Source organism: Saimiri boliviensis, chromosome X (genome assembly GCF_048565385.1).
Source record: "Saimiri boliviensis isolate mSaiBol1 chromosome X, mSaiBol1.pri, whole genome shotgun sequence".
In the NCBI taxonomy this organism is placed as follows: domain Eukaryota; kingdom Metazoa; phylum Chordata; class Mammalia; order Primates; family Cebidae; genus Saimiri; species Saimiri boliviensis.
In genome coordinates, this window is record NC_133470.1 from 136,102,151 (window position 1) to 136,128,060 (window position 25,910).

The 25,910-nt window shown below is 35.4% G+C and overlaps 1 protein-coding gene across 5 annotated transcripts in view; it reads right to left on the reverse strand.

Moving 5' to 3' along the window:
* Positions 1-25,910, reverse strand: part of DIAPH2 (diaphanous related formin 2) — a 914,837-nt gene that overhangs the window by 868,244 nt on the left and 20,683 nt on the right. For 4 of the 5 annotated variants that reach the window (XM_074391644.1, XM_074391643.1, XM_074391647.1 and 1 more), the window contains exon 2: positions 1,524-1,556. The exons of the other annotated variant lie outside the window; for it this stretch is intronic. In XM_074391644.1, coding sequence (XP_074247745.1) covers positions 1,524-1,556 — 33 coding nt within the window. The remainder of the gene's footprint in view (positions 1-1,523; positions 1,557-25,910) is intronic. 5 annotated transcript variants of the gene reach the window in all.

Sequence of the window (25,910 nt, forward strand, 5' to 3'; positions counted from 1 at the left end):
TTAATGACTTCAATTGCATGTAAATGGGATATTCTATTTTAAACCACAAAACATGAGACATCGAAAATTAGTAATGTGCATAAAACTGAATGCAACTCAGTTTTATTATGGTTTCTGTTAGGAAGCACATGCATACCATCAAGCTCACATTAAACAAGCAGACATTTTAAATATCAGTACAGTGCATCTTCACTACCATGTTACAAGAATCCTTATATAATTACTTCAACAATACAAAAAGCATCACAAAAGTTATTACCATAGCTTACGTAAAATTATGTGAACTCCTCATTAATGAGCATACCTTTTATTTTATTAAATCAAAGAATATAAAAACTAAAAGGTATACTTCGAAAGAAACGAGCAGTTTTAAGCAGCTTATTTAGGATCACAAAAGTGATTTGAGTACATGGTTGCTTACAAAGAGATTATATAAATCATAATATTTTAGAGCTGAGAAGAAACTTGAAAAATAATCTAAACCAATTCCCTCCTTTCACCCAGTCTTCACATTAACTTAAGATTCATTTCTTCTAATCATCATGAACTATATTTTCACATTTTCTTTTAACTTTTTGAGGGAAATTAAGTTGGTTTAGTTATATAGTATATCTTCAAACAACTCAAAAGAAAAGTTAAGTAATCCCAAATAAGCTGAGGATATATCCGATAATCAAATTTCACTAAAAAATATAGTGGACATGAAAGCATTTAAATATGCAACTGACCATTAAATCAACATATCTCTTCTCCTTTCCCATCACATAATATTTACTTTTGCAGTATTAGCCTTTTTACCTTTTTACTGAGTAGCATTAATAACATATATATTTGATCTTCTACTGTGACTTTCAGTTTATCTAAAAAATTAGCTTTTGATTTCAGCTATACTTTGGTAAGAAAATGTAGTTAAGCCACATACCTTCATCTCCTTTGAGCCCTAAGAATACTTCTTTACATTATTTGTAGATAGGTAATTTCACATAGAAAAAACTGATAATGCTCAAAATACCATTTTTTATAGTTTAACTATAAAAGGGTATATTTAAATTTTGAGCCCATAACTTTTAATAAGATATACTATGATGAATTCAGCTTTAAAATATTGGTTTTGAAATTCAGTAGCATATTATCTAACCAACATAATCAACTTAATTTCCTTTCTAACAGAAATTAATTTCCTCCAACATTAATGTTCAATATATTTGTAATTTATTTGGCCATCAAAAAAGGAAGCATCTGTGTTTTCCAGAGTCTAGATTCACATGGAGATTTTAAAAAAACATTTGGTTAAGGTAAATATCAGGATGATGATATCAAAATTCTGTTGGGATCTCATATAATTGTTTCTATTAATATTCGTAAAGGAAGTCACTCTATTGACAATTATTCCATTCTTCTATACTTTGTAAATATCCAGACATTTCATATCTTACATATATCAATGCTTTTATGTCCACCTATTTTAATAAAAAGGCAACATGCATAAGTAATGTAATAGCATGCTGCTAAGACCACCTTACCACATCATCTGCCAAAGTTTTTATTTGAATGTTCTATTAAAACCAAAAAGAAATAAACAAAAAGAAGAAATGCCAATCAGATATGAGAAATTCATAGATTAAACAAGAAAATAATTTAATAATTTTCATTTTTATTAACTGTAAACAGTCAAAAAGAACCAGAACGTTCAAACATAAAAACAATACATTCTTTAAAGAAAAAAAGTTTTTAATGATTAAAAATGAAGGTTTGGCAAAGGTGTATTCATTTGTTTTTAAATATGGCTCCCAAGGTCCCAAATCAGATCTAGATCAGATGTCACTACTATAGTGCTGATATGTGAGAAAAGATACAACAAAATCATATGCTCTGGCAAGTAATATAGAAGTTTGGAAATGAATCTTCATGCTTTTAAGATACCTAAATTTAAAACACAACAACATTTACAATAGGAAAAATGTCACATTTAACATGAATGTAATATAATGAAACAGTGTGGCCTAAGAACTGTGTTACTCCTGATGGATATTTAAAGGACACTTTTATAAAGAGTTTAAATAAAAGTGAACTTATTTTTTTAAAATATTCTTGCCGGGCGCAGTGGCTCAAGCCTGTAATCCCAGCACTTTGGGAGGCCGAGGCGGGTGGATCACGAGGTCAAGAGATCGAGACCAACCCGGTCAACATGGTGAAACCCCATCTCTACTAAAAATACAAAAAATTAGCTGGGCATGGTGGCGCGTGCCTGTAATCCCAGCTACTCAGGAGGCTGAGGCAGGAGAATTGCCTGAACCCAGGAGGCGGAGGTTGCGGTGAGCCGAGATCGCGCCATTGCACTCCAGCCTGGGTAACAAGAGCGAAACTGCGTCTCAAAAAAAAAAAAAAAAAAAAAATTCTTAGAACCATATTACAAATATTTTAATACAATATTCAAAATAAAATTAAACTTATTTGAACATATATGACACCATTATTTGAAGAATTTGAGTACAGTAATATTAAAGCAATACCTAACAATGTAGTAACCATGATTCAGAAGATAGTTCAAGACCTCACAATAACATATGATGGGCATGAAACATAATTCTTATTATAAACATGTTGAAGTACCAATTAGGGGTGTGATTAGGAAAGAACCAGATTTTTTTTTTTGAGACGGAGTCTCGCTCTGTTGTCTAGGCTGAAGTGCAGCGGCATCATCTTGGCTCACTGCAACCTCTGTCTCCCAGGGTCAAGCAATTCTCATGACTCAGCCTCATGAGTAGCTGGGAATACAGGCGCCCACCACCACGCCTGGCTAATTTCAAACTCCTGACCTCGTAATCTGCCTGCCTCGTCCTCCCAAAGTGCTGGGATTGCAGGTATGAGCCACCGAGGCAGGCCAAGAACCAGATTTTTTAAATTGTCTGTTAGAAATTGAATTTAATGTTCTGCCAGATCATATACATTTATTTCTTGCAATAGAAACTGAATAATGTATATCAACTTGGTCATGCACACTAAAAAAATAGGGTCTTCTCACTGTGGGGAGGGCTCCATTATGTTTTAGGTAAATGAAAATTGCTTGGTCTCAGGATCTCAGAAAATTGTCTTTAAATACCACCAATCCAATGCTGCTAAAGACCATCCTCCCCAGATCAGCTGCGGAAAACATATTATTCTATATATAACTCTTTACTACTTTTAATCCATTGATTCCCTCAGGGATCTAAACTTCTAATCTCTGTACCATGTCTTCATCACATCCTGCTGACACAAACCCCAATCAATCTTTACCGCCTAGGAAAAAAGTTGGGATTATTTATATCAGAACTGAAACCACCTTAAGAAGGATGAATTTACCCTGCAACTCTCTCTACCAGGTATTTTCTCCTTAATTTTTCTAGTGGGTTATAGAAAACTGTTTTAAACAAATGGCCAGCTTCATGATTTCCTGCAATACCAAATCAGAGAGAAAATGACAAAGTATCAAAAGTGTCTCAACTAACCCTGCTACCACCCCAATGTGTGCTTGTCCCCCTGGGTTTTTGAGACAGATTATACAGTTCTTCACGTGACCACTGTTTTCCTTTTCTTCCCACCTTTCGGGGTTATAAACTCCAGGCTGAAAACCCATCTATATCTCCAAAGCAAGAATATAAATTAAGGGAAAATACTATTTGCTTTAGTCAAATTATCTAAGTTAAGGTACACATGTCTAAAATGTTTTAAATCTGTATCTCAATTGAATACATGTTGACAGTTTAATCATGGGAGACAGACACAAGAAAAAAAAAACATTGCTAGCAGTATTTTCACTTGGTCTTATGGGACGAGACTGAAGTCTTCTCTTCCCTTCACTACTCTTCTTTGGAATTAACATACTTTTTGTCTATATTAAACCACAAAGTATAGAGGTAGAAACTATTCAAGTTAGATGGAATTTGAGATAATATAGTAAAAGCCTCATTATCTCATTTTACAAACAAGAGACTAACATTTGTCACTGGCTCCACCTGCATTCCACTTGTCTAGGTTTAAGACTTCCACATCATGTTGTTCTTCCTCTCCTTCATTTCCAATAGCCAAGCAGCTATCCAGTCCCATGATAGTCATTCTGCAGTCTGCAAAGATGTGGTGCAATCCACCATCAGCTCTCAATTAGATTTCTGTAGTGACTTCCTAATCTACCTCGTTGCTTCCACCTTTGCTCTCCTACAGTTAATGCTGAACACAGCTGACAAAGTGACACTGTGAAAACTGAAGTCACATCATGTCACTCCTTGGCTCAACACTTTCCAAGGGCTCTATTTTCCCTCCTCGTGCAAGTCAAAGTCATTACAATGGCCTACAAGGCCCTACTGATCTGTACACTCTCCATATCGCTCTGACCTTATCTCCTACTACTGTCCCTTCAGTCACACTGATCACCTCACAGCCTCTTGTCTCTGCCTGAAATGTTCTTTTTCCATGGTCCATATGGCTTACTCCCTCACCCTGCTTCCAAGGTTTTGCTCAGTGAAGCTACCCTGTCTGTCCTATTTCAAATGGAAACATCCGCCTCCCTCTATACATTCCTGGCACTCCTGAACATGAGGCTGAATTTCAGAAGGGGTAATTTTTAGCCACTTACATTAAAAATGCATTGAAATCATTGTATAAGTTACGACTCAATGATCTGCAAACCAAGTTAAATCATTTCTGCTACACAATTATCTTTTTATATTAGTCAAAAAAGAAAGGTATAAAAGGAATCAAGAATAACAACAGAAACACCAAATTTTGTTTTTCATTTATAATGATGCTCTTCAGGTGCAAGCTCTCAAATTTCATTTATGCAGGTGGGTGTATCTCTCTAACACCACTTCCAAGTAAACATACATTTTACTTCTGTGTACAAACTACAGAGCTACTATGGAGTTAAAAAAAATCAGAAACAAAAATGACCCCTCCAAAAATCTTTATTAGAGTCATACTCCTGAATTAAAAGCACTGATTAAAGTCATTTTAGCAAGTTGGTATTATGCAAATCTAATGATCATGCTCATTACAATGAGGGCATATTGTACTAATACGTATAGTGACCGTATATTTTCATTAAAATCAACTCTGGAAAAGCAATAAGATTATGCATTAGTCAAGCAATCAGAGTTTATTAAACTTCATTTATGATCAGCTATAGTAAAAATATAACTTAGTATAGTATTAGATGAGTATTGTATAATTATAAAAGTATCACTCCAGACTCTCAACCCCTTAAGACTAAGAGAAATGGCTGACTTACTTATAAATTCTAATGCTGAAGTTGTGATTGCAATGCAAGAGTCATTATTGTAAGAAAATTAAGTTTTAATTTTCTCAATCAGGCAGAAATTAACAAAAACAGCAAGATGTAAGGATTCAACTCTCTTATTGCTAATGTTACATGGTAATACAATGTTTTATAAACATCGTGCAATTACTCTACTACCACAGAAATTAGACAACTAAATTGCATATAATTCAAAAGTCTCGCCACCCACTAAAAATAGTATCTGTACTATTTGACTATTTTATATTCTTCTAAAGAAAATGAGTAAGTTGGCCACTACAATAGAGATGAAGGGTCAACTCTTTACTCACCTTAAGTTTCTTGTGCTCAAAGAATAGCAGGTACAATAGGACGCAAAAAACAACCTTCACTTTAGCTGAACAAATATTTAAGCATCTACTATGCACCTGTTCAATACTAGGCACAGGGAACACAGTGGTAAACAAGGCAAGCATGTTCTGTTCCTTTAAGGAGGTTACACTCTACTTGAAGATCAGAGGAGTGAAAGAACAATCATAATATAAAGCTTCGGAGAGCTCGGATATGGTAATACCCTATTATAATCGTCATATATTTTCCACGTCCGAAAGGTAATCAACATCAACCACCGATTCAGGGCTTGATTTCTCTGGACGACATCCCTGCCCAATCCCTATCCAGATCAGCAGCAGTCACAGAGGGAAGTAGTTACTATTCAAAGGCCTGCCTTGCAACTTTTCAGATCCTATACTCATTCCTGAACTTTAAAAACCAGTAAGACCAATCCAAACAACTCAAGGCCAATCACCTGGTAACTAAGCTGAACATTCTGTTCAGCTTATAAAGATATTTTGTGTTAGTTGAGTACCTCTCAGTTGTGTTTAATTTCACCAAGAAAGCTATGTCTAATTTTATTTTAAGAACTAAGCTCAACGTACAGGTTTGAGTCTAAGATGACCTTTCAGAAAACAAATTTTCGCTTTTGCAATCATTGAACTATTTACTGTGTGTACTTAAAACTATTCCCTAACATTTTTCATCTCCAATAGTAAGGGTTATTTTCAGACACCTACACTTCATCTTAAGCACTGTAGTCCTCTATCACCATTAGCACTTAAGATTAGATGCTAGATCAAGTGGTGGTGCGAGGCACTGGGGATTTAGAGAGATATGGCCTTGCCCTGGAAGCACAAAAGCCTAGTAGTTGAGAAGATGAAGTTACAGATATTAAGTTCCAATTCTCCACCTTACTGTGCCTTTGTTAACATCTTGAACTGTCCATTTCATCATTTAAGTAGAGCAATACTTTTATATTTTTGTGACCATAAGCACATCGTCTCAGAAGTACTGTCAAATCAAAATTCTCAAATTTTAACCCACCAGAGTTCTTTGCTATTACAAATCAAAATTCGTTCCACCATTTTTATGGCAAGAAAAAAAAATCCTTTTGCGATTTTCTTCTCAAGATGCTCTTTCAATTTATAAAGAAAAAAATATTTATCTATAAGAGATCAAATATGACATCCCAGTACAGGGTTTCAGTTTTCTTCACGAAGCAAAAGTCTTTGTTACTTCACTGAATAACTTTGATAAATCTGTCATAATAAGTTATGCTCAGTCTTAAATGAATTGTCTTGCCATAAAGCTCAATGTTGAACCGCCAGGAAGGGTGACTATGACATGGGAATCCAGCAGTCCCTGTGTGACAAACCTGATCAGCTTCAGGACCAAGGGAAAATGGTTCAGGAAATATGTCTGCCACTTAGGTCTTTAAAAATGTTCACACTAATGAATTGGAGGAAGTCACTTGGTGCCTGAATTAAGCAGAAACAACTGCAGGAATAATTCAGCTTTTAGAGTAGTAGCATCCCCTGCAGGTATAGAAAAAATGTTTGCTTTATACAGTGAAAGGAAAGTATCTTGGGCCTCTTCAAGCTGGGACCCGCCTCTCATTCTATTCGAATTCATCCCTCTGCTCATAGAGACAGATGCATACTCTGATTGCCTCTTTTGAAAAGACTTATCAGAAACTCAAAATAATGCAACCATCTGACTCCCACCTACCTGTGACCTGGAAGCCGCCTGCGGGGGAGGGTGTGGGAGGGGCGAGGGTACTTTTGAGTTGTCTCCGCATTTCTGGATGGAACTAATGTACTTCTTACATATATTGATTGATCCCTCATGTCTCCCTAAAATTTATAAAACCAATCTGTGCCCTGACCACCTTCTAAATTAACTGAAACCTGTCTCAAAGTTTGGGGGTGCACAATATTCAACCATTTCAAATGGAAAAAAAAAAAAACTGTTTGGACATAAAAGTTCTTCTTAGTCTATGAATAAAAAGCAACAGAAATGAAACAGCTAGCTTTACCCAAATACAAACATTTCAAAACCCAATACAGTACTCTGTACATAACAGATACCATTAGATCAATTATTTAGCCAAGTAGTGTTCTATATTTAATGAATAGATTTTTACCTTCTCTGTCAAAAAAAGGACAAATGTCTCAACCAAATCTTAATCAAGCACTCATTTTATGTGCAACATTTTATGGCTCATAGAAGTTTGAGGATTCTTCCCTTAAGGCATTTACAGTCTAACTAGGGAGTAAAAACTAACCATATAGGCCGGGCACAGTGGCTCACACCTATAACACCAGCACTTTGGGAAGCCAAGGCGGGTGGATCGCCTGAGGTCAGGCATTCAAGATCAGCCTGACCAACTTAGTGAAACCCTGTCTCTACTAAAAATATAAACATTAGCTGGGCATAGTGGCAGGCGCCTGTAGTCCCAGCTATTTGGGAGGCTGAGTCAGGAGAATCGCTTGAACCCAGGAGGCAGAGGTGGGAGTGAGCCGAGATCAAACTATTATATTGCAGCCTTCAAAAAACAAAACAAACAAACAAACAAAAAAAAATACTAACCATATAAAAACAAAAATAACCAAACGCTAAACTATGAGTTTCTCAAATATGTAGCTTCTCCTTCTCCCAAGGCACTATCCTCCTGTCTTATCTTCACAGCATTAACTGCTATCTGAAATGATACTGTTCATTTATTTACTTGTGTTCCACCTTCTAGAAAACAAGTTCCCTAACACTAGTGAACTTAACTGTCTTACTCACTTTCAGATCTCTGACACTTAGAACAGTAGCTGGAGCATAATATCTGCTCAAATATTGGTAAATAAATTCATTTAAGTACAATAAGAATTCAAGGAAGAAATAGATAAATATAGCTTCATTAAGAAACTACAAAGAATTGTGGCCTAATTGATGGGTAGGATCTGAAAAGCCACAAAGAGAGAAAGAGAAGGAAGTCAGACAAAAAGAGCAGCACTAAGGAAGTGGAGGAGAACAGACTCATGAAACAAAGTGTTCAAGTACAATGGTATTAAATTTTGAATGTGTAGGGTGGATTAGAGGCAGTCTTGAAAACCACAAGGAATAGTCTAGACTAAATTGGAGAACCACAGGGGGTTCTTATGATTTTCTGGTTTGAAGACAAACATGGAGAAAGCAGTATTTTAGAAAGCTGACTTTGGGTGGCACACATCTACCATCTTTTATTTGAAACCTTTCAAGACAAACACGTTTTGGAACTCAGCATGTTTCACGTTTTAGAAAGGAATATGCTAGGTGGATCATATCTCACAAAATACACTAAGCAGGATCTGGGGTAACACATTAACTCAAATGAATTCAAGTTTAAAAGGAAAATATGGATATTCCACAAAACAGGATAAAGATTACCTATACAGCCTTAAGAAGGTTGGGGTTTGGGGCCATATGATAAAAGTCTGTTTTCAGAGCATTCAGATTTTAGAATTTCAGAAAAGAGTTGTGGACCTGTAATATTAAGAATAAACTGAAAAAGGAATGAAAGGCTAAAAAGAAGGCTTGCAGGGATCAGCAAGTTCGGTCTATTTTACCTAACTAATAGCTACCATTTACTGAGCATGTGTGGACACTATGCTAAGAGCTTTATATGCATTGCCTCATTTAAGTCCTCATGATAATCCTGTGTACAAGAAGGCACTGTCCTGTTTTGCTTATGAGAAAATAAAGGTTTGCAGTCATTAAGTCATTTCCCTAAATCAAAAATAATAAATTACACAGTCCAGATTAGCATTTAGGTCTGACTGGAACGCAAGCTCTATAATCTCTGTCTACATTGTGAAATCTGTGTGAACAGTCTTCATCACTATAACAATACTGGTTAGAGCTCCAGCTCTTTTTCAGTCTTGGCCTTTCCATGTGCTCTTGGCTCTGCTTAGCGCACTTGCTCCATCCCACCTCACCTCTTTCCTAATTATATGGTCATCTTCTACTCAATTGTTCTGCTCCCAGCTAAGGATACAGAGGATCCTGGTATAATCTCCCACGGTTCCTGAACTTCCCCTTCTGCAACACATTCCAGTTATTGAATCCCAATTACCTATCAGTATCAGTCTTCTCTGCAATACCGTAAACTCAATGTAGTAAAGACTAGGTTTTTCTCGATTCCCACTGTGTCCTCAGGTTTTTACACTATTTCTAGCACATAGTAAGTACTCAAACCTGTGATGATAGACAGAATTGGGGCAAAGGGGAGGAGAGAGAGAGAGGAAGAGAGCGACAGAGACAGAATCTGATCCAGTCATAAGATGATAAAAGCTTAGTCTAGGATGGTAGCAATAGAAATAGATAAGGCAGTTAGTATATATAATTTTGTTTAAAATTACCCTTGTTATTGAAGCAATGTAACCAGACATATGATTGTTGTTTGTATTAGAGTAATGTAAATATCTGTTGTTATGATTACTATCTTTATAACACAAAAATAACCTCTAAATGGCTATGATTATCACTGTGGAGATACTTCACCTCACGATGACTTGCCATCTATCTACTTCAAGTAGCTTTTACAAATAACCACATCATTTAGTTTTCTGATGTAGCTGCAAAATTAATCTGACAAAACAAAATGATTCACTGCTTTAAAAATTCAAGAGTATAAATTGCCTGAAACTGAAAATTATACGCGAGTTGTGAATAAGGTATTATTATAATATATTTTTTGTAGGAAAAAATACATAAAAGTCAGCCAGTGATGTAAGTTAACTTCACTATTAGTACTTGTAACTGATAGTCTTGAATTTGCAAACCATCCCCAATTCAGGAATGGGTCATGTCTCAAAGTTCACTTGTATAGCAGTGGTTTAGTTCTTGGAACACATGTATCCAATGGTGCAACCCATAAAAAATCATTTCCAAAGTGAAAGTAAACAACATTCTCCACATGGAAAACAAAAACAGCTCAATTGGACTCACACAGGAAGAACTTTTAAAATCACTAAATATTATAGCAAATATTTAAAACGTAAAAGCTTAAGCAGAACGTGATTATATGGTCAACAAAAAATAATTATCAGAAAATTTAAAAAGTGTTTTCGGAAAAATTTAATATTAAAAATTATTCAATTTTATAAACCTGATTTTTTCCCCCAATAGGCTTCAGGTTCTATGCTGAGTAGTGATAACTCTGAGAAAACCTTTTGTCTCATGTTTCTTAAATAGTGTTTTACTTAGTTTTAATTTGGATAAGAGATTCGTTCTCAAGATAGTGACAGAACTTGTCAAAATAATAAATAACACATTGCAGGAAAATATCATTTATGTCACTGTGTTTTACAAATAATATAATGAATTAACAGTTACTTCTAATTTTTTTACTTTTTATTATTTTGGGCAAAGCAACACTTATATCTGTTTATGCTTATGGATCCCAAATTTCTTCTACTCTGTGTTTTTCACCATGGACTTTTCACTGTATTTAAACAACTGAAGTGGAGTAAGAGCTACAAATAAATCAGCAACTATACTTAGCCCCTGAAGCCTCATAAGTATTAATCACTGATCAGTTGCAATATAAAAAAGTTGAGTTGTGTGTCCCTTTGCCTGAAAACTCACAAGCAACCCAAGCACTAATCCTTATAAAGACCCTATACATATTCAGGTTAAAGCAAATTTTTCTTTTCTCTTTTAATTAATACCATGAATCATGGAGATTTTTAAGTCTAAAGATTTTGATGTAGAAAACATATTTTTTTTCCTTTCCATCTAGATGTTAAGACAACAGTGAAGTATCTTATATATCAATATAAAGATCAAAGTTTGCAAAAACCCATTACATATGAAGTGGCTGTTAACCTTGCCTACAACTCTCTGGCTTTGCTGATGCCAACAAAGGCTTCCAACCAGCAAAATCAACCCCTTTCATAGGGACTCTGGAAAACCAATGACAGATACATATTATCTCAGCACATAAGACTCCAACCATGTCAAACCTGCCAATAACACTCAGTGTGTATGAGAGGTCTTCTTTGAAAACAGAGAAAGTGTGAATTATAAGGAGAAATTTGAGACATTCTAAACTTATTTCAACAGCATTCATTCAAGTTTCTATTTTCCTCACTGCTGCATAATTTGGTTTTATAACAGTTTGGCCAATTAGGGACTGGGAAGGTTGAACTTATATGTTACTATGCAACTGACAGAATGATTTATAGTCAGAAGATCAGTGTGAAACAAATATAGATATGCTTAAAATTTTATAGAATTACTCTTACGGGGTTGCCATAAGTTCTAGCCCCCTATTATTGTGTCAGTACCATAATCATAGCCAAGTTTTTTACAAAACTCCTAAATTAACTTCTCTTCAATTATCATTCTATTTTCTAATAAAGTTAATTTTTAACAGAACGACTTATTTAGCAGCCGTAATCAAGACTACTGAAGTTCTTCATACGTGGGCCCTTTATAGTCCTGATACAACATAAGGAGTTAGTTCTGCGAGTACATTTTCCAACAGAAACAAAGTTCTCAATGACGGTTGACTTCGCAAATCAACTTTTAAAAAATCTTATTAAAATCCTGTAAAAATCTATAATACACCTTCAGAGTCACACTGGTAGTCAGTAATATTCCAACTCCACTCTCCTTTGAAACAGTTTGTGTAGAAAATACACATTCTAATATGGGGTGTTAAAAACTTGGTTTTTCCTTTCTACAGGCAGGACTGGCAATACTGGCACATAAGAGGACAGAAGAGAGACAGTTGGCCACTTATTTCAACATAAGGCTTCAGAGAGTAACCACAGATGACCTCATTACAGATTAAGCTTCTTAGGTGTCTTAATTGGGAAACAAGGGGTAATTTATTCCTTCTATTAAAAAAAAAGAAAATTCCCTGGGATCTAAACTCCTTCATAAACACTGCCTCTAGAACACTTAAAGTAAATTTGTTCAAGAACTTAAGTCAAACTTGACCCACCAAGTTAAAAGGTCTCTTCATTTTCAGGTATTCACTGAGCTCTGAGTATCTCAAATTTCATAAACTATACACAAGCAGCCGCCTACTTGAGCTTTAAATAGTGATCACTTTTTTTAGGAAGGTACTAGAATGACTTCTCCCCCTCTCCATTAATAACATAAGAAGAGAATGTGCTAAGACTGGCATTTTCTTTCACATGAAATACAGAAATGAAACTATATGTAGACTCAAACCTACAAACATAACTGAATATGAACACGTAACCCAGATATCGAAAGGGTGACACAGTTTTCAAGGTTAAAAGTTATGACATAATGTCAGTGGCCAGTAGCCAACAATGTAGAGTGCTTCCTGAACTACAATATACTTGAAAAAACCTGAAAACACCACAAAAGTGAAATGTTTTATTACTCCCAAGGGCTTAGTTCGAACCTTGATTATAGCATTTACCATAGTGTAATAATTTCCCACTAGAATGTATGAATTTCCTAAGGCAGGAAGTAGGTCTTATATAGTTTTGTATATATTACATAAATGGGTTAAAGATGACCCCAGTATATTGGCCATATGTTGTTTACTTCTTCACAGCAGGATAGGACCCATTAGGTCAAAGCCCACCTCAAATTGCTACATATCCAATTGCTTTAAATGTAGCCCAAACAAACCAATTTTTAGCCATTAGAGCCTGCCTGGTTTGCATACATTGCTGCAGCTAGACAGCAACAAGTCAAGGAAATACAGTAGAGGAAGGGAAGGAAATAGGGACAAGGTAAGAGAGAAAGGGGAGAGAAGAAGGGAATGAATAAATGAATGAATGAGAGTCTCTTTAAATGCCAATGATAGACATGAATAATGTTAATTTATAATTTGTATATTGAAAAGAAAAAAGAAAAGCTAGACCTAAAGAGAAAGCATCACTATTATTAGTACTAGTATTTATGATTCACTGAGCACCTACTATGTGCCAGGCATTGTTTTTAGTTCTTTGATTTAATTAATCCCTAAAACAAACCTGTAATGTAGCTATTATTATTATTATTCCCATTTTCCTGATTAGGAAACCAAGGCATACTGAGGTTAAAAACAGAACTAAATGATATGATGTTCTCTGATCTGTATGCAGCACCATGGTTCCGGCAGCAAATATACCTTCACAAGGTAAACGGCAAACAAAGTAAAGTACTATGGTATGATGTATGACTCATCATAGTAGAGATGTCTATTCAATAGTTTCCTTGGTTGAAAACCGCTGAAATTGTTTGATCTGACATCTTAGATCATTTACATAGTTTACTTTCAGAATCTGAGCGAGGGCTATGGAGCACAAAGGCCATGTGTCTCCTAGATCACTTTACATAAACTTAGCTTATGTATAAAAGCTGTTAAATTTATTTTCAAACACAGACTTTTGGTTCATTAATCAGCACTTGACTAGCCAATTGTAAAACACGAAATAGTCAGTAAGCAACAAATTCCCTCTCATGAGCATATACCAGAAGATTTTCCTATGGTATTTGCATTTTAAAAGTATAGAAGGAAAATGACATGAAATAAATGCTAATGATCTCTGCAAAGTGAATTTTCAGTTTGGATTTGCATTAAAAATATTTATCCTATTTATTTAAATTATATGACAAGAAGATTAGGTACAACCATAATACATAATAAATCTTTAAACAAACATAAAAACCTTCCTAGATTTTGCTTTCTTCTACCTAATTTTACTGCCAGCAACATGCAAAATGAGTATATTGACTTCATCCCTCAGGTACTTGATGATTTCAACATAAACTCTGGAGACAGTCAACCATGAAAAAAATCATTTACTTTGACCCAGCTCTGTCAAGCAGAAGCTTCCTTCCAGTTCCAGTAAGTAGGTAGAACCATAAGCCTAACAGTCCTATTGAATGGAATCAGGACAAGGAAAACCAGTATAGAATTAGGTCACATGTATAATATGTTACTAAAAAGTTTCCTAGTCTCTACATCGCATATGTTTTAATGAGATCATTCTAGGGTACAATTTTGTTGGTGAGGGACTAGAACTGAAAACAAATAAGAAAGGATTACTTCAGAAATATCCATTTATATCTAAGCGGTTGTTGCAAGCTCTCTGGAAGTACATTCATCACCAGTAAAATCCATCAAATTGATGGGACGTTTTCTGCCAAAATCCATGTTGATGTAAACATCCAGCACAAATGTGAACATTTGTTCTTACTGAACAGTGACTTGAATTTTCTTCTGGCTTCTCTTCTCCCAGCCAGCATGACCAATGAGAATGTTCTAGCTTAAAGAACATACAAAGTTATGCAAATAAAATAATCCCCAAACCATATTATGTATCAAAAGTATTCTAATAAGGTTTTGCTGAATTTTTCCAGTAATCAAGGGTGAAAATACAAAGACAAGACAAAATCTCTTCAAGTGGTAAGTAATGAACTGTACAATTCTTGTTAGCACCAAAATTCTGTTCCTGTGCTATATTTTTAATAAAAATGCACTATGTGCCTGAGCTGGAGGCAGTGATATGTGAACCCAGAAGGATGGAATTTTGACCCAGTCTGGAGAGATTTTTGTAATAAACAACAGGCAAGGAAAAGATACATCACATGACCAGAGAAACAATCGGAGAAAAAATGTTTGGAAACTGAGAGAAGCTCTATGTACACAGTTTTTAAGGAAGAACAAAGTTCAGTAAAAAAAAGAATTGCCAAATAACTACTAAGCAAAGTAAGGGGAGACTGCCGGATTGAGGTTAAGATAATTATTGAGAAAGCAATTTTGACCTGAATCCAAGAGGTTATACCTGGAGTCTAAGTGAGAAACTTGTAAGGGGTTAGTTAATGTTCAGCCAAGATTGACCAGATGCTCAGGTAGAAGGGTAGAAGGGTAAAAGAGAATTATAAAAATCCCAACCAGTTTAATTAACCATGACAAACTGATTTTTGTGTTTTCTTTTTCTTTTTTTTTTTTTTTTTTTTTTTTTTACCTTTTTGTTTGTGATGTATCCCTATCAAAATATCAATGACATTCTTTTCTTTTTTTAAAATGGTGGCCAAGTGGGGTGGCTTACACCTGTAATCCCAGCATTTTGGGAAGCCAAGGCAGGTGGATCACGAGGACAGGAGTTCGAAACCAGCCTGGCCAACATGGTGAAACCTCATCTCTATGAAAAATACAAAAAATTAGCCGGGTGTGGTGGCAGGTGCCTGTAATCCCAGCTGCCCGGGAGGCTGAGGCAGGAGAATCACTTGAACCCGGGAGGTGGAGGTTGCAGTGAGCTGAGACCACACCACTGTACTCCAGCCTGGGTAACAGAGCAAGACCCCATCTCAAAAAAAAAAAAAAAAAAAATTGTAACTGTTATGCAGAACCACAAAAGACACAGAATAGACAAAGCTATGATGAGAAAAAAGAACAAAACTGAAAGAATTATAACCAAAAACAGCATGGTAGTGGCATAAAAACAGACACATAGACCAATGGAACAGAATAGAGAACAGAGAAATAAATCCATAAAATCTACAGTGAACCCATTTTCAACAAAGGTGCCAAGAACATACATTGGGTAAAGGACAGTTTCTTCAATAAATGTAATAGAAAAACTGGATCTCCATATGCAGAAGAAAGAAACTAGACCCCTGTGTGCCTCCATATACAAAAATGGAATCAAAGTGGATTAAAGACTTAAATCTAAGACCTCAAATCATAAAACTGCTATGACAAAACATTGGGGAAGGTCTCTAGGACATCAGACTGGGCAAAGATTACTTGCATAATATTCCACAAACACAGGCAAACAAAGCAAAAATGGACACATGAAATCACATCAAATTAAAAAATCTGTGCAGCAAAGGAAACAATCAACAAAGTGAAGAGACAACCCAGAAAATAGGAGAACACATTTGCAAACTTCCCATGTGACAAGGGATTAACAACCAGAATACATAAGTAGCTCAATTAACTCTATAGAGAAAAAAATCTAACAATCCAATTTTAAAATGGACGAAAGATCTGAATAGACATTTCTCAAAAGAAGACATACAAACAGGTATATGAAAAGGTGTTTAACATCATTGATCAGGGAAATGCAAATAAAAATTACAAAGATATCACGTTACCCCCAGTTAAAATTGCTTTTATCCCAAAGACATGACAAACACTGGCAAGGATGTGGATAAGGGCAACTCCTCGTACACTGTTGGTGGGAATGTAAATTTGCATAACCACTATGGAGAACAATTTAGCAGTTTCTCAAGAAACTAAAAATAGAACTACTCAACAATGAGTACTCAAGCAATGCTACAGCTGAGTATATACCCAAAAGAACGAAATATACTCACCAATGCCACAGCTGAGTATATACCCAAAAGAAAGAAAATCAGTATATTAAAGGGGTATCTGCACTCTCATGTTTACTGCAGCACTATTCACAACAGCCAAGATTTGGAAGCAACTTGAGTGTCCATCAACAGATGAATGAAGAAAATGTGGTACATATGCACAATGGAGTATTATCCAGCCATTAAAAAAAGAACAAGATCTTGTCAATTATAACAGCACAGATGGAACTGAAGGATATGTTAAGTGAAAAAACCTAGACACAGAAAGACAAACATTGCATGTTCTCACTTTTTTGTGGGATCGAAAAAAATTATAACTATTGAACTCATGGAGATGATAGACAGTAGGATGATGTTTACCAGAGGCTGGGAAGTTGGGAGGGAGGTGTGGACATAGTTAAATAGTACAAAAATAAAGTTAGATTGAATGATTAACATCTACTATTTGATAGCACAATCAAGTGACTACAGTCGACAATAATTTATTGTGCATTTTTAAAAAACTAGAAGAGCATATCGGATTGTTTGTACCAAAGGATAAATGCTTGAGGTGATGGATAGCCCATTTCCCCCAATGTGATCTTTATACATTGTATGCCTATATCAAAATATCTCATGTGAACATAAACATATATAGAGACTATGTACCCACAGAAATTAAAAATTAAAAACAATATAAACCAGTGATTCCCAAAGCCCAAAGAACCCAAGCACAAGGAATATGAAGAAAAGAACATGAAGGTACATCTTAATCAAGTTACTAAAAGTCAGTTTGATAAAGAGAAAATATTAAAAGCAGCCAGACATGTTACGTAAAAGAATAAAAGATAAACCATACTAACACTAGTCAAAAGAAGGTTATAGTGACTATATTAATATAGGAAAAGTGAATTTCATAGCAAAAAAAAAAAAGTCACCTGGTATAAAAAGGGTCATTTCATAATGATAAAGAGGTCAATTATCAGGAGGATATAGAATCCTAAACATGTATGCTTGTAATAACAGAGCTTCAAAATACATGAAGCAGAAACAGAAAACTACAAGGAGAAACAGACAAATCCACAGTAACAGACAGAGTTCAATGCTTTTCTCTCAATTGACAGAACAAGCAGACAGAAAATCAGCAGGGATATGGAAGACCTGAACAAGACTCGACCCAACAACAGAAGACTACATATTTTTGTCAAGTGCACATGGAACAGTTACCACAAAACAAAGTCTCAATACATGTAAAAGTATTCAAGTCATATAAAGTATATTCTCTGACCACAGCGGTCTTTAGAAATCAAAACCAAAAGATTTCTAGAAAATCCCCAAATAACTAGAATATAAACAATACACTTTAAGTAAACGATGGGTCAAAGAAGAAATCAAAAGAGAAATTAGAAAATATTTAAACTAAGTAAAATTTAAATCACAAAATATAATGATTTGTTTGATACCAAAAAGCAGTAATTAGGGGGGAAATTTCTAACAATGAATGCCTATACTATAAAATAAGAGCTTAAGTTCTCAAATCAATGATCTTAGCTGTCACCTTAGGCAAACAGAAAAAAGAAAAGCAAATGAAACCAAAGTAAGCAACCTACAGGAAATAATTGGTCAAAATTTAAATAACGAAATATCAAAATACAGAAAAATAAAACCACAAGTTGGTTTTTGAAGATCCGTAAAACGGATAAACAATAAGAGAAGACCCAACACTATGGCTTTACCAGTAAACATCAATCCTACAGCAACACTTCCAAAAAAACTGATGAAAATGCAAACTGATTCTCAGTTTGGGGATGGAAGAGAGGGATGAGAAATAAGCAGAAGGTATAACCCCTTTGAGGGTAATGAATATGTTCACAGTCTTGATTGTGTGGATGATTTGTACATATGCAAATCTTAGCAAACTGCACGCATTAAATATGTGCAGCATTATGTCAATTAAATTTAAACAATAAAGCTGTTTAAATAAATGAAATGACTGAATTTATTCTTCAATACACTAGAATGTATATACTCAAATCACTTGCTCCTTTTCAAAAATAATAAACTCTGATTACTATTGCAGGCTCTCAAGTACATGCTAGACTCAAAAGTAATGTGACCATAAGAATAGTTTTCTCATGTCTCTTACAAAATTAATTCTGAGTACAGTTCCCAAACAATCCTACAGGCATTTTTTTTAAATGGCTGCAGCATCAGAACAAAATCAAAATAAAACCCCTTTCTTCCAGGTGACTATATTGAAGGGAAAATGATTAAACATATCTACAAAATGTGTGCTTATTATATTAAAGCCTCAGCTTGCCCACTGTAATCTAATGTGTTAACACTAAGGCAAAATAAGTTTTCTATCCTAACCAGATGGCTGAAAGAGTTGTATGGTTGACCTTGTCGACAAGAGAGGTATTCAAAGTACAAGAAAATTGTTAGGTTATGCCTTTTGTTTTACAGGGATACTGCAAGACAAGAAAAAAAAAAAAAAAAGATTAAACCAAAAGCAAAGAAGACAACAAATACATCTTATTCTCATGCTCTTTATTTCTATGGTAAGACGCTACTTTTGGCTATGTTTAAATATACACTGTGTGGCAGTCACTCCCTGAAACTCTAATCTTTTCTCACCATTAATCAAACATGAAAAGGCTCATTCTTAATCACACACAAAATTTCTTGTAAAACACTCAAGTCTAGGTCATTGAAGCTTAAAATAGAAATAAAGATGAGGCACAGCATCACATTATATCTTATATGTGCCCCACTTCCTCTTCACTATGACTACCTAACTCCAGTGGTGACAGAATAAATCTTCACTGTGTAATCAATACTGCCGTGGGAAAGTATATATAATCCAGCCATAAAGAGTGAAGTATTCCAACAAGTAACCCTAGAGTGTAACTTTCAAAGACATTTGACTCCATTAATAGCTTCCATATTTGTACAGTCAATATTCCTAAAGTGAATATTCATACTGTCAATCATTATTGCCCTGAGTTGAAAATCTGTGTTCTAAAGTTCACTGTCAACTACAAGACTATTTTGTAGCACAAAAATGAATGACGTGAATAAATGCCTTGCTACCTAGATTTTTAAAATGTGAACTGACGAGTAATCTAATGATTATCAGAAATAAGTGGTATGCAAGTCTTCACTAAGATTTAAATCATACATGTGTTTTTTTGTGTGTGTAGTATACATTTATCTTATAAGAATACAAGCAAAGTTTTAGTGTAGTAATTTTTTACAAGATACAGAACTCTCCAATTCACTATTTAACCATTCATAGCATTTAAGAGAAGCCAAGAAATGTCCCTTACTTAATAACAACACTTTTCAAAAAGAGTTACCTAATATTTTACTTGCTAGGTCAACAGCTATCACAAATTAGTTCACTTGAAAACACACTATTTTGAATACTTAAACATACGCAAGCATGTGTACACACACAGACACATATACACAAAATATGGGGTTTCAAAAACTTTTGGGTGCAGTCTCTTCTGATATGAAGTTTCAAATGATTTTTTCCTAGCTTTTCTGCTGTCTTATAGGTAAAATTCTTCAAGCAAAATAAACTTGCCATATCAAAACATAGTTATCAATCACGATGGAAAAAAGAACACTGATGCAATTTATTGGTTTATTCACTCATTCACTCATTTAACATATATTTAATAAATACTTGCTAAAATGCCAGACACTGTGCTAGGTGCTAGAGGTAAAACACTGAGCAAAAAATGAAACATGATCCATGCTTTCATAGAGCTTACAAACTAATGAGGAAACTAGACATTTAAAAAATTACACATGCAAACTTAATGATAAGTGCTATAAAAGAACAATACATGTGCCATGAAAGCATATAATGAGAGGAAGTTACTAAATCAATAGGTAATGAGAGATTGCTGAGCTGAGGTCTTAAGGAAGAGTACAGGCTAATTAGAAAAAAAAGTGGAGGCTGTAAGGAACAACCTATGCAAAATCCTTGATATACCCACTTTGGAAGACAGTTTGGCAGTCACTTACAAACTAAACATACTCTTACCAAAGGATCCAGCAATAGCACTCATTTACCCAAATGAGTTAACATTTATGTCCACACAAAACCTGCACTTGGATGTTTATCAGCTTTGTTCATAATTGCTGTAATTTAGAAACAACCAAAATGTCCTTCAATAGGTGAACAGATAAACAGTGGTACACTCATACAATGGAATATCATACAGTGCTAAAAAGAAACGAGCTATCCAGCCATGAAAAAAAAATGGTGGAACCTTAGATACACATTACTAAGTGAAAGAAGCCAGTCTGAAAAGGCTACATACTGTACGATTCCAACTACATGACATTCTGGAAAAGGCAAAACTATAGAGACAGTAAAAAGATCAGTGGTTGCCAGGAGTTAAAGGGAGAGAAGAATAAACAGGTGGTTAATAGAGGATTTTTATGGCAGTGGAACTACTCCGTATGTTCCACTGTAATGGTGATTCCATGTCATTATGCATTTGCCTAAAACCACAGAAGGCGCACCAGCAGTGAACCTGAACTATGGACTCTGGGTGAGTGATGTGTCAATATAGATTCCTTGAGTGCAACAAATGTATCACTGTGATGTAGGATGTCAATAGCGGGTAACCTGTGAGTGTGTGGGAGTAGAGGGTATAACTCTGCCTTCTGCTCGATTTTACTGTGCACCTAAAACTGCTGTAAAAAATAAAATTCATCTTAAAAAAACACACACACACAAACACAGTAACACACATAAAATCTCTGAGGCAGGAAGTTAGGCTGACTGCAAAACCCTGGGAAGACATTCTCAAGATAAAGGAAATTTTTTTAAAAATTAAGAGAGAAGATACACAAGGAAACAAGCTCAAGTTCAGGCTGTGAGTTAATCCAGATCCCCTTTATCATCTCTTTTACATGCATGAGCTTGGAAATAAGTACTACTACATACCTTGTATGCATAATTGTGTATGTGAGTATCTATACAATATCACTCTTCACAGCAGAAAGCCAGACCAATTCCAAGACAAATCACGAGTGGGATCAAATAGCATAAGAAGATGGGAAACCACTAAAAATTGAGACTCCTGCTCTCTCCTTTGCTTGGTAAATTCTAAAGCAGACAGTCTCAGGAGCGTAGTTAAAATGTTTACAAAACTTTAAGTTCCCTGGGAACTTTTACCAGTGTGGAAGAAAATAAATGGAACTTAATTTTTTAAATTAATAAATAAATGATTAGAAAGTAAACAGAGGATCTATGCATAAAATTTGCAACAAACAAATCTAGATGTGCTACAGGTATTGTTCTTCATAGATTATGTAAAAAAAAAAAAAAAAAAAAAAAAGATAAGGTATACTTTAGACCACAGAAACTAAAAATCATGATCACTGTATTCTGATAAGGACAGGGCGATGAAGAGTGATGTGATATTAATCCTCTTCTATCATAGCAGGGAAGCAATAGATAATATCTAAAATAGATAAGGTAATACATAACATTATAAGCATATTATTTAGAGATAAGGAGAAAACTACCAGACAAAACAATTAAAAGAGTTAACAGGGTTGCCCCTGGGTGAGCAACACTAGGAATAGGAAAGGGTGAGGCATCAGTTGTTACTTTTTATCACAAGCCCTCTGTACTCCTAATTTTAATTATGTACATATGGTACTTTGATAAAAATAAAGATCTTTTTAAGAAAAATTATAAAAGGGGAAGTAAAAACCAAGCTGGTAGAGCTCTAGAAAAAAAGGATGCAAAAAATTACATAAAAAATCCACAGATGAAGGAACAACAATATTTTTCAGAGAATAAAACAAATGAAAAATGACATTAGGGACATGGTTGGTAGGTGCGATGAAGTCAAATGAAACACAATTGGAGAGAACAATATGTGATGATGATAGATATAAACACGAAGAAGAGCCAGCACAGCGATGTAGCTAAAGCCACAGGAGTTAAGATTAGAACGTAACTCTACCTTTACCACCTCTTTGTAATAAATCTGCTTCTTTAGTACAGTTCAATATTCTAAAACTTCAATATCTAGCCATATAACTACTTAGTTCAGGGTTTTTTTTTACTTTATTTTTACTACAGATCTGTTGTCTACAGAAAGTCCACCCTGATTATGTGCAAGAACAGAAAATTCTATCAAATATCATGACATTTGAATAGATTGTTACATCTAAAAACTAATCTAGATAAATACAGCAACAGTAGAGCTAAAAGAAAAGGCAAGTTATTACTGAAAGTGGGGAAAAAAAAAACTTTCTTTTTTTAAAGTTGCCTTTTCCTCATATACTATCTCTAATAGTTTACCCATTTGATTCACTCTACAGCCAGAATAACACATAGGCATTCAATCATTTTGTACCAGCAATCTATGTACACAAATTACAAAACTATTACTCTAACCAGTTGTTAATCTTTCTCCCATGCATCTGACAAAGGACACCCAGCAGCAGTTACAAGGAACTCAAATCAGCAAGAAAGAAAAACAAAAACAAATAATCCCATCAAAAGGTGGGCAAAGGCCGGGCGTGGTGGCTCACGCCTATAATCCCAGCACTTTGGGAGGCTGTGGAGGGTGGATCACGAGATCAAGAGATAGAGACCATCCTGGTCAACATAGTGAAACCCCATCTCTACTAAAATACAAAAATTAGCTGGGTATGGTGGCGCACACCTGTAGTCTCAGCTACTCGAGAGGCTGAGACAGGATAATTGCTTGAACCTGGGAGATGGAGGTTGCAATGAGCCAAGATCACACCACTGCACTCCAGCCTGGAACCTGGAGACAGAGCGAGACTCTATCTTAAAAAAAAAAAAAAAAAAAAAAAGGTTGGCAAAGGACATAAACAACAATTCTCAAAAGAAGATATACAAAATCTGTTTGACTACCATGATCATTTAACAAGCTTTGATTCGAACGTATGCTGGTCCTTCACTATGCCTAGAAATGGCAAAGAAGGGAAATGTTAACTAGAATCTCATTTCATAGCATGGAAAATGAGCTTGTACCGTAAAGTATTATACAGACATAAGGTCCAGTAGGTGGTTAATTTTTTTAAGTCGGTTAAATGGAAGAATCATTAAAAGTAAAAATGCGTCAGGCGCAGTGGCTCACACCTGTAATCCTAGCACTTTGGAAGGCCAAGGCAGGTGAACTGCCTGAGCTCAGGAGTTCAAAACCAGACTGGGGAACACGGTGAAACAGTCCCTACTAAAAATACAAAAAAATTAGCCAGAGGTGGCGGCATGTGCCTGTAATCCCAGCTACTCAGGAGGCTGAGACAGGAGAATCACTTGAACCTGGGAGGCAGAGGTTGCAGTGAGTCGAGATCACACCATTGCCCTCTAGTCTGGGTGACAGAGTGAGACTCCATCTCAAAAAAAAAAAAAAAAAAAAGTAAAAATCATCTTCAACATTGTATTGTAACTTACGACATCAAAACACAAATTTATCAATATTTCGATGCAGAGCTACATCAGAGCAACTTCCTTTCACAAACCATACCCTTAATGCACTCTCTACAGTATGTAGTTTCATTTTCTTTAGAAGATGGAACTTACAGACACCTGCAAAGCCATATGAATCCTTCTGGACTTGTTCTTTTCCCCTAGGCTTTCAGTTACCTCACCCATGCTTAATTCTGTAGAAATCCTTTTAGCTCATTTATCAATTTATGCAAAAGACTTAATTTTCATAGATTTCTTTTGCCTCACATATTTCATCAAATTGCATGTTTAATAGAATATTATAATTACAAAAGCAATCACTGCTGGCATATATAGGTTTGGGAACAAATTTAAGTGACTGGTAGGCAGAGATTTGGTAAGCAATTCAACAAACGGAGTACTTTATAAATTATTAGAAACCAATGCTTTTAATGATATTCATCATTTGCCTCAATGATCAAATTCTCTAAGCTTACAAATTACATGTTACCATTTATGGGTAAGAAATATGAAACTTTTTTCATTTGTTAATTACTGCTTAAAATAAGCCATTATGGAATATTCCCTTCATTCAAAAGGCCAAATGGGCCGTCCCAGACTTACAGAAGTCCCATCCCCTACCGCTACTCTTCTTGCCCTATTTGCCTACCCTCAACTCCAGAAGCCTCTCTGCTGGTCTCATAGAGGCAGTCATGAAAAAGGAGAAGTTCTGAAAGATGGGCTTATATGTGAAACATTCTATGGCACTGTCAGACTTTATTCACTTTATTGTGCTACCTGACAGATATTTCACCAAGAAATTGATGTTAATAATCATTTTTTTGGCCAAGCACAGTGGCTCATGCCTGTAATCCCAGCACTTTGGGAGGCTGAGGTGGGCAGATCACCTGAGGTCAGGAGTTCAAGACCAGCCTGGACAACAGGGTCAAACGCTGTCTCTACTAAAAATACAAAAATTAGCTGGGCGTGGTGGCAGGCACCTGCAATCCCAGCTCCTCAGGAGGCTGAGGCAGGAGAACGGCTTGAACCGAGGAGGCGGAGTTTGCAGTGAGCCGAGAGCACACACCACTGCACTCCAGCCTGGGGGACAAAAATAATTGTATAACTTAGTTCATTCTAATACTCAGCAGAGATAATTTATATGACAGAAATCAAAACTTTGGGAAGAGGTAGGTACACTGAAGAATGGGAAAGATCTTGGGGGTGGGGAGAGTCACAGGAGGATGGGGGACACCTGAGGGGAGTGATACAATTATGTGGCAAAGAGGTACAGAAAGGGATGTGGAATATCCCAAAGACAAAATTTACCAGTTTCCAAATTTAGCCTATGGTCAGAAAAGAAGAAGAAACTTTCTTCAGTGTTTCTATAACCACATGGCGCATGTCTGGTCCCAGAGCTCAGACACATGCTATTAATAGAGCAGCTCATCTGCAATGTAGATTAAGCGGGATTTGAAAAAAGATGAGCTACCCTGGGAACCTAACCTCCATTCATAACATGTTCCCAAAGAAACAATT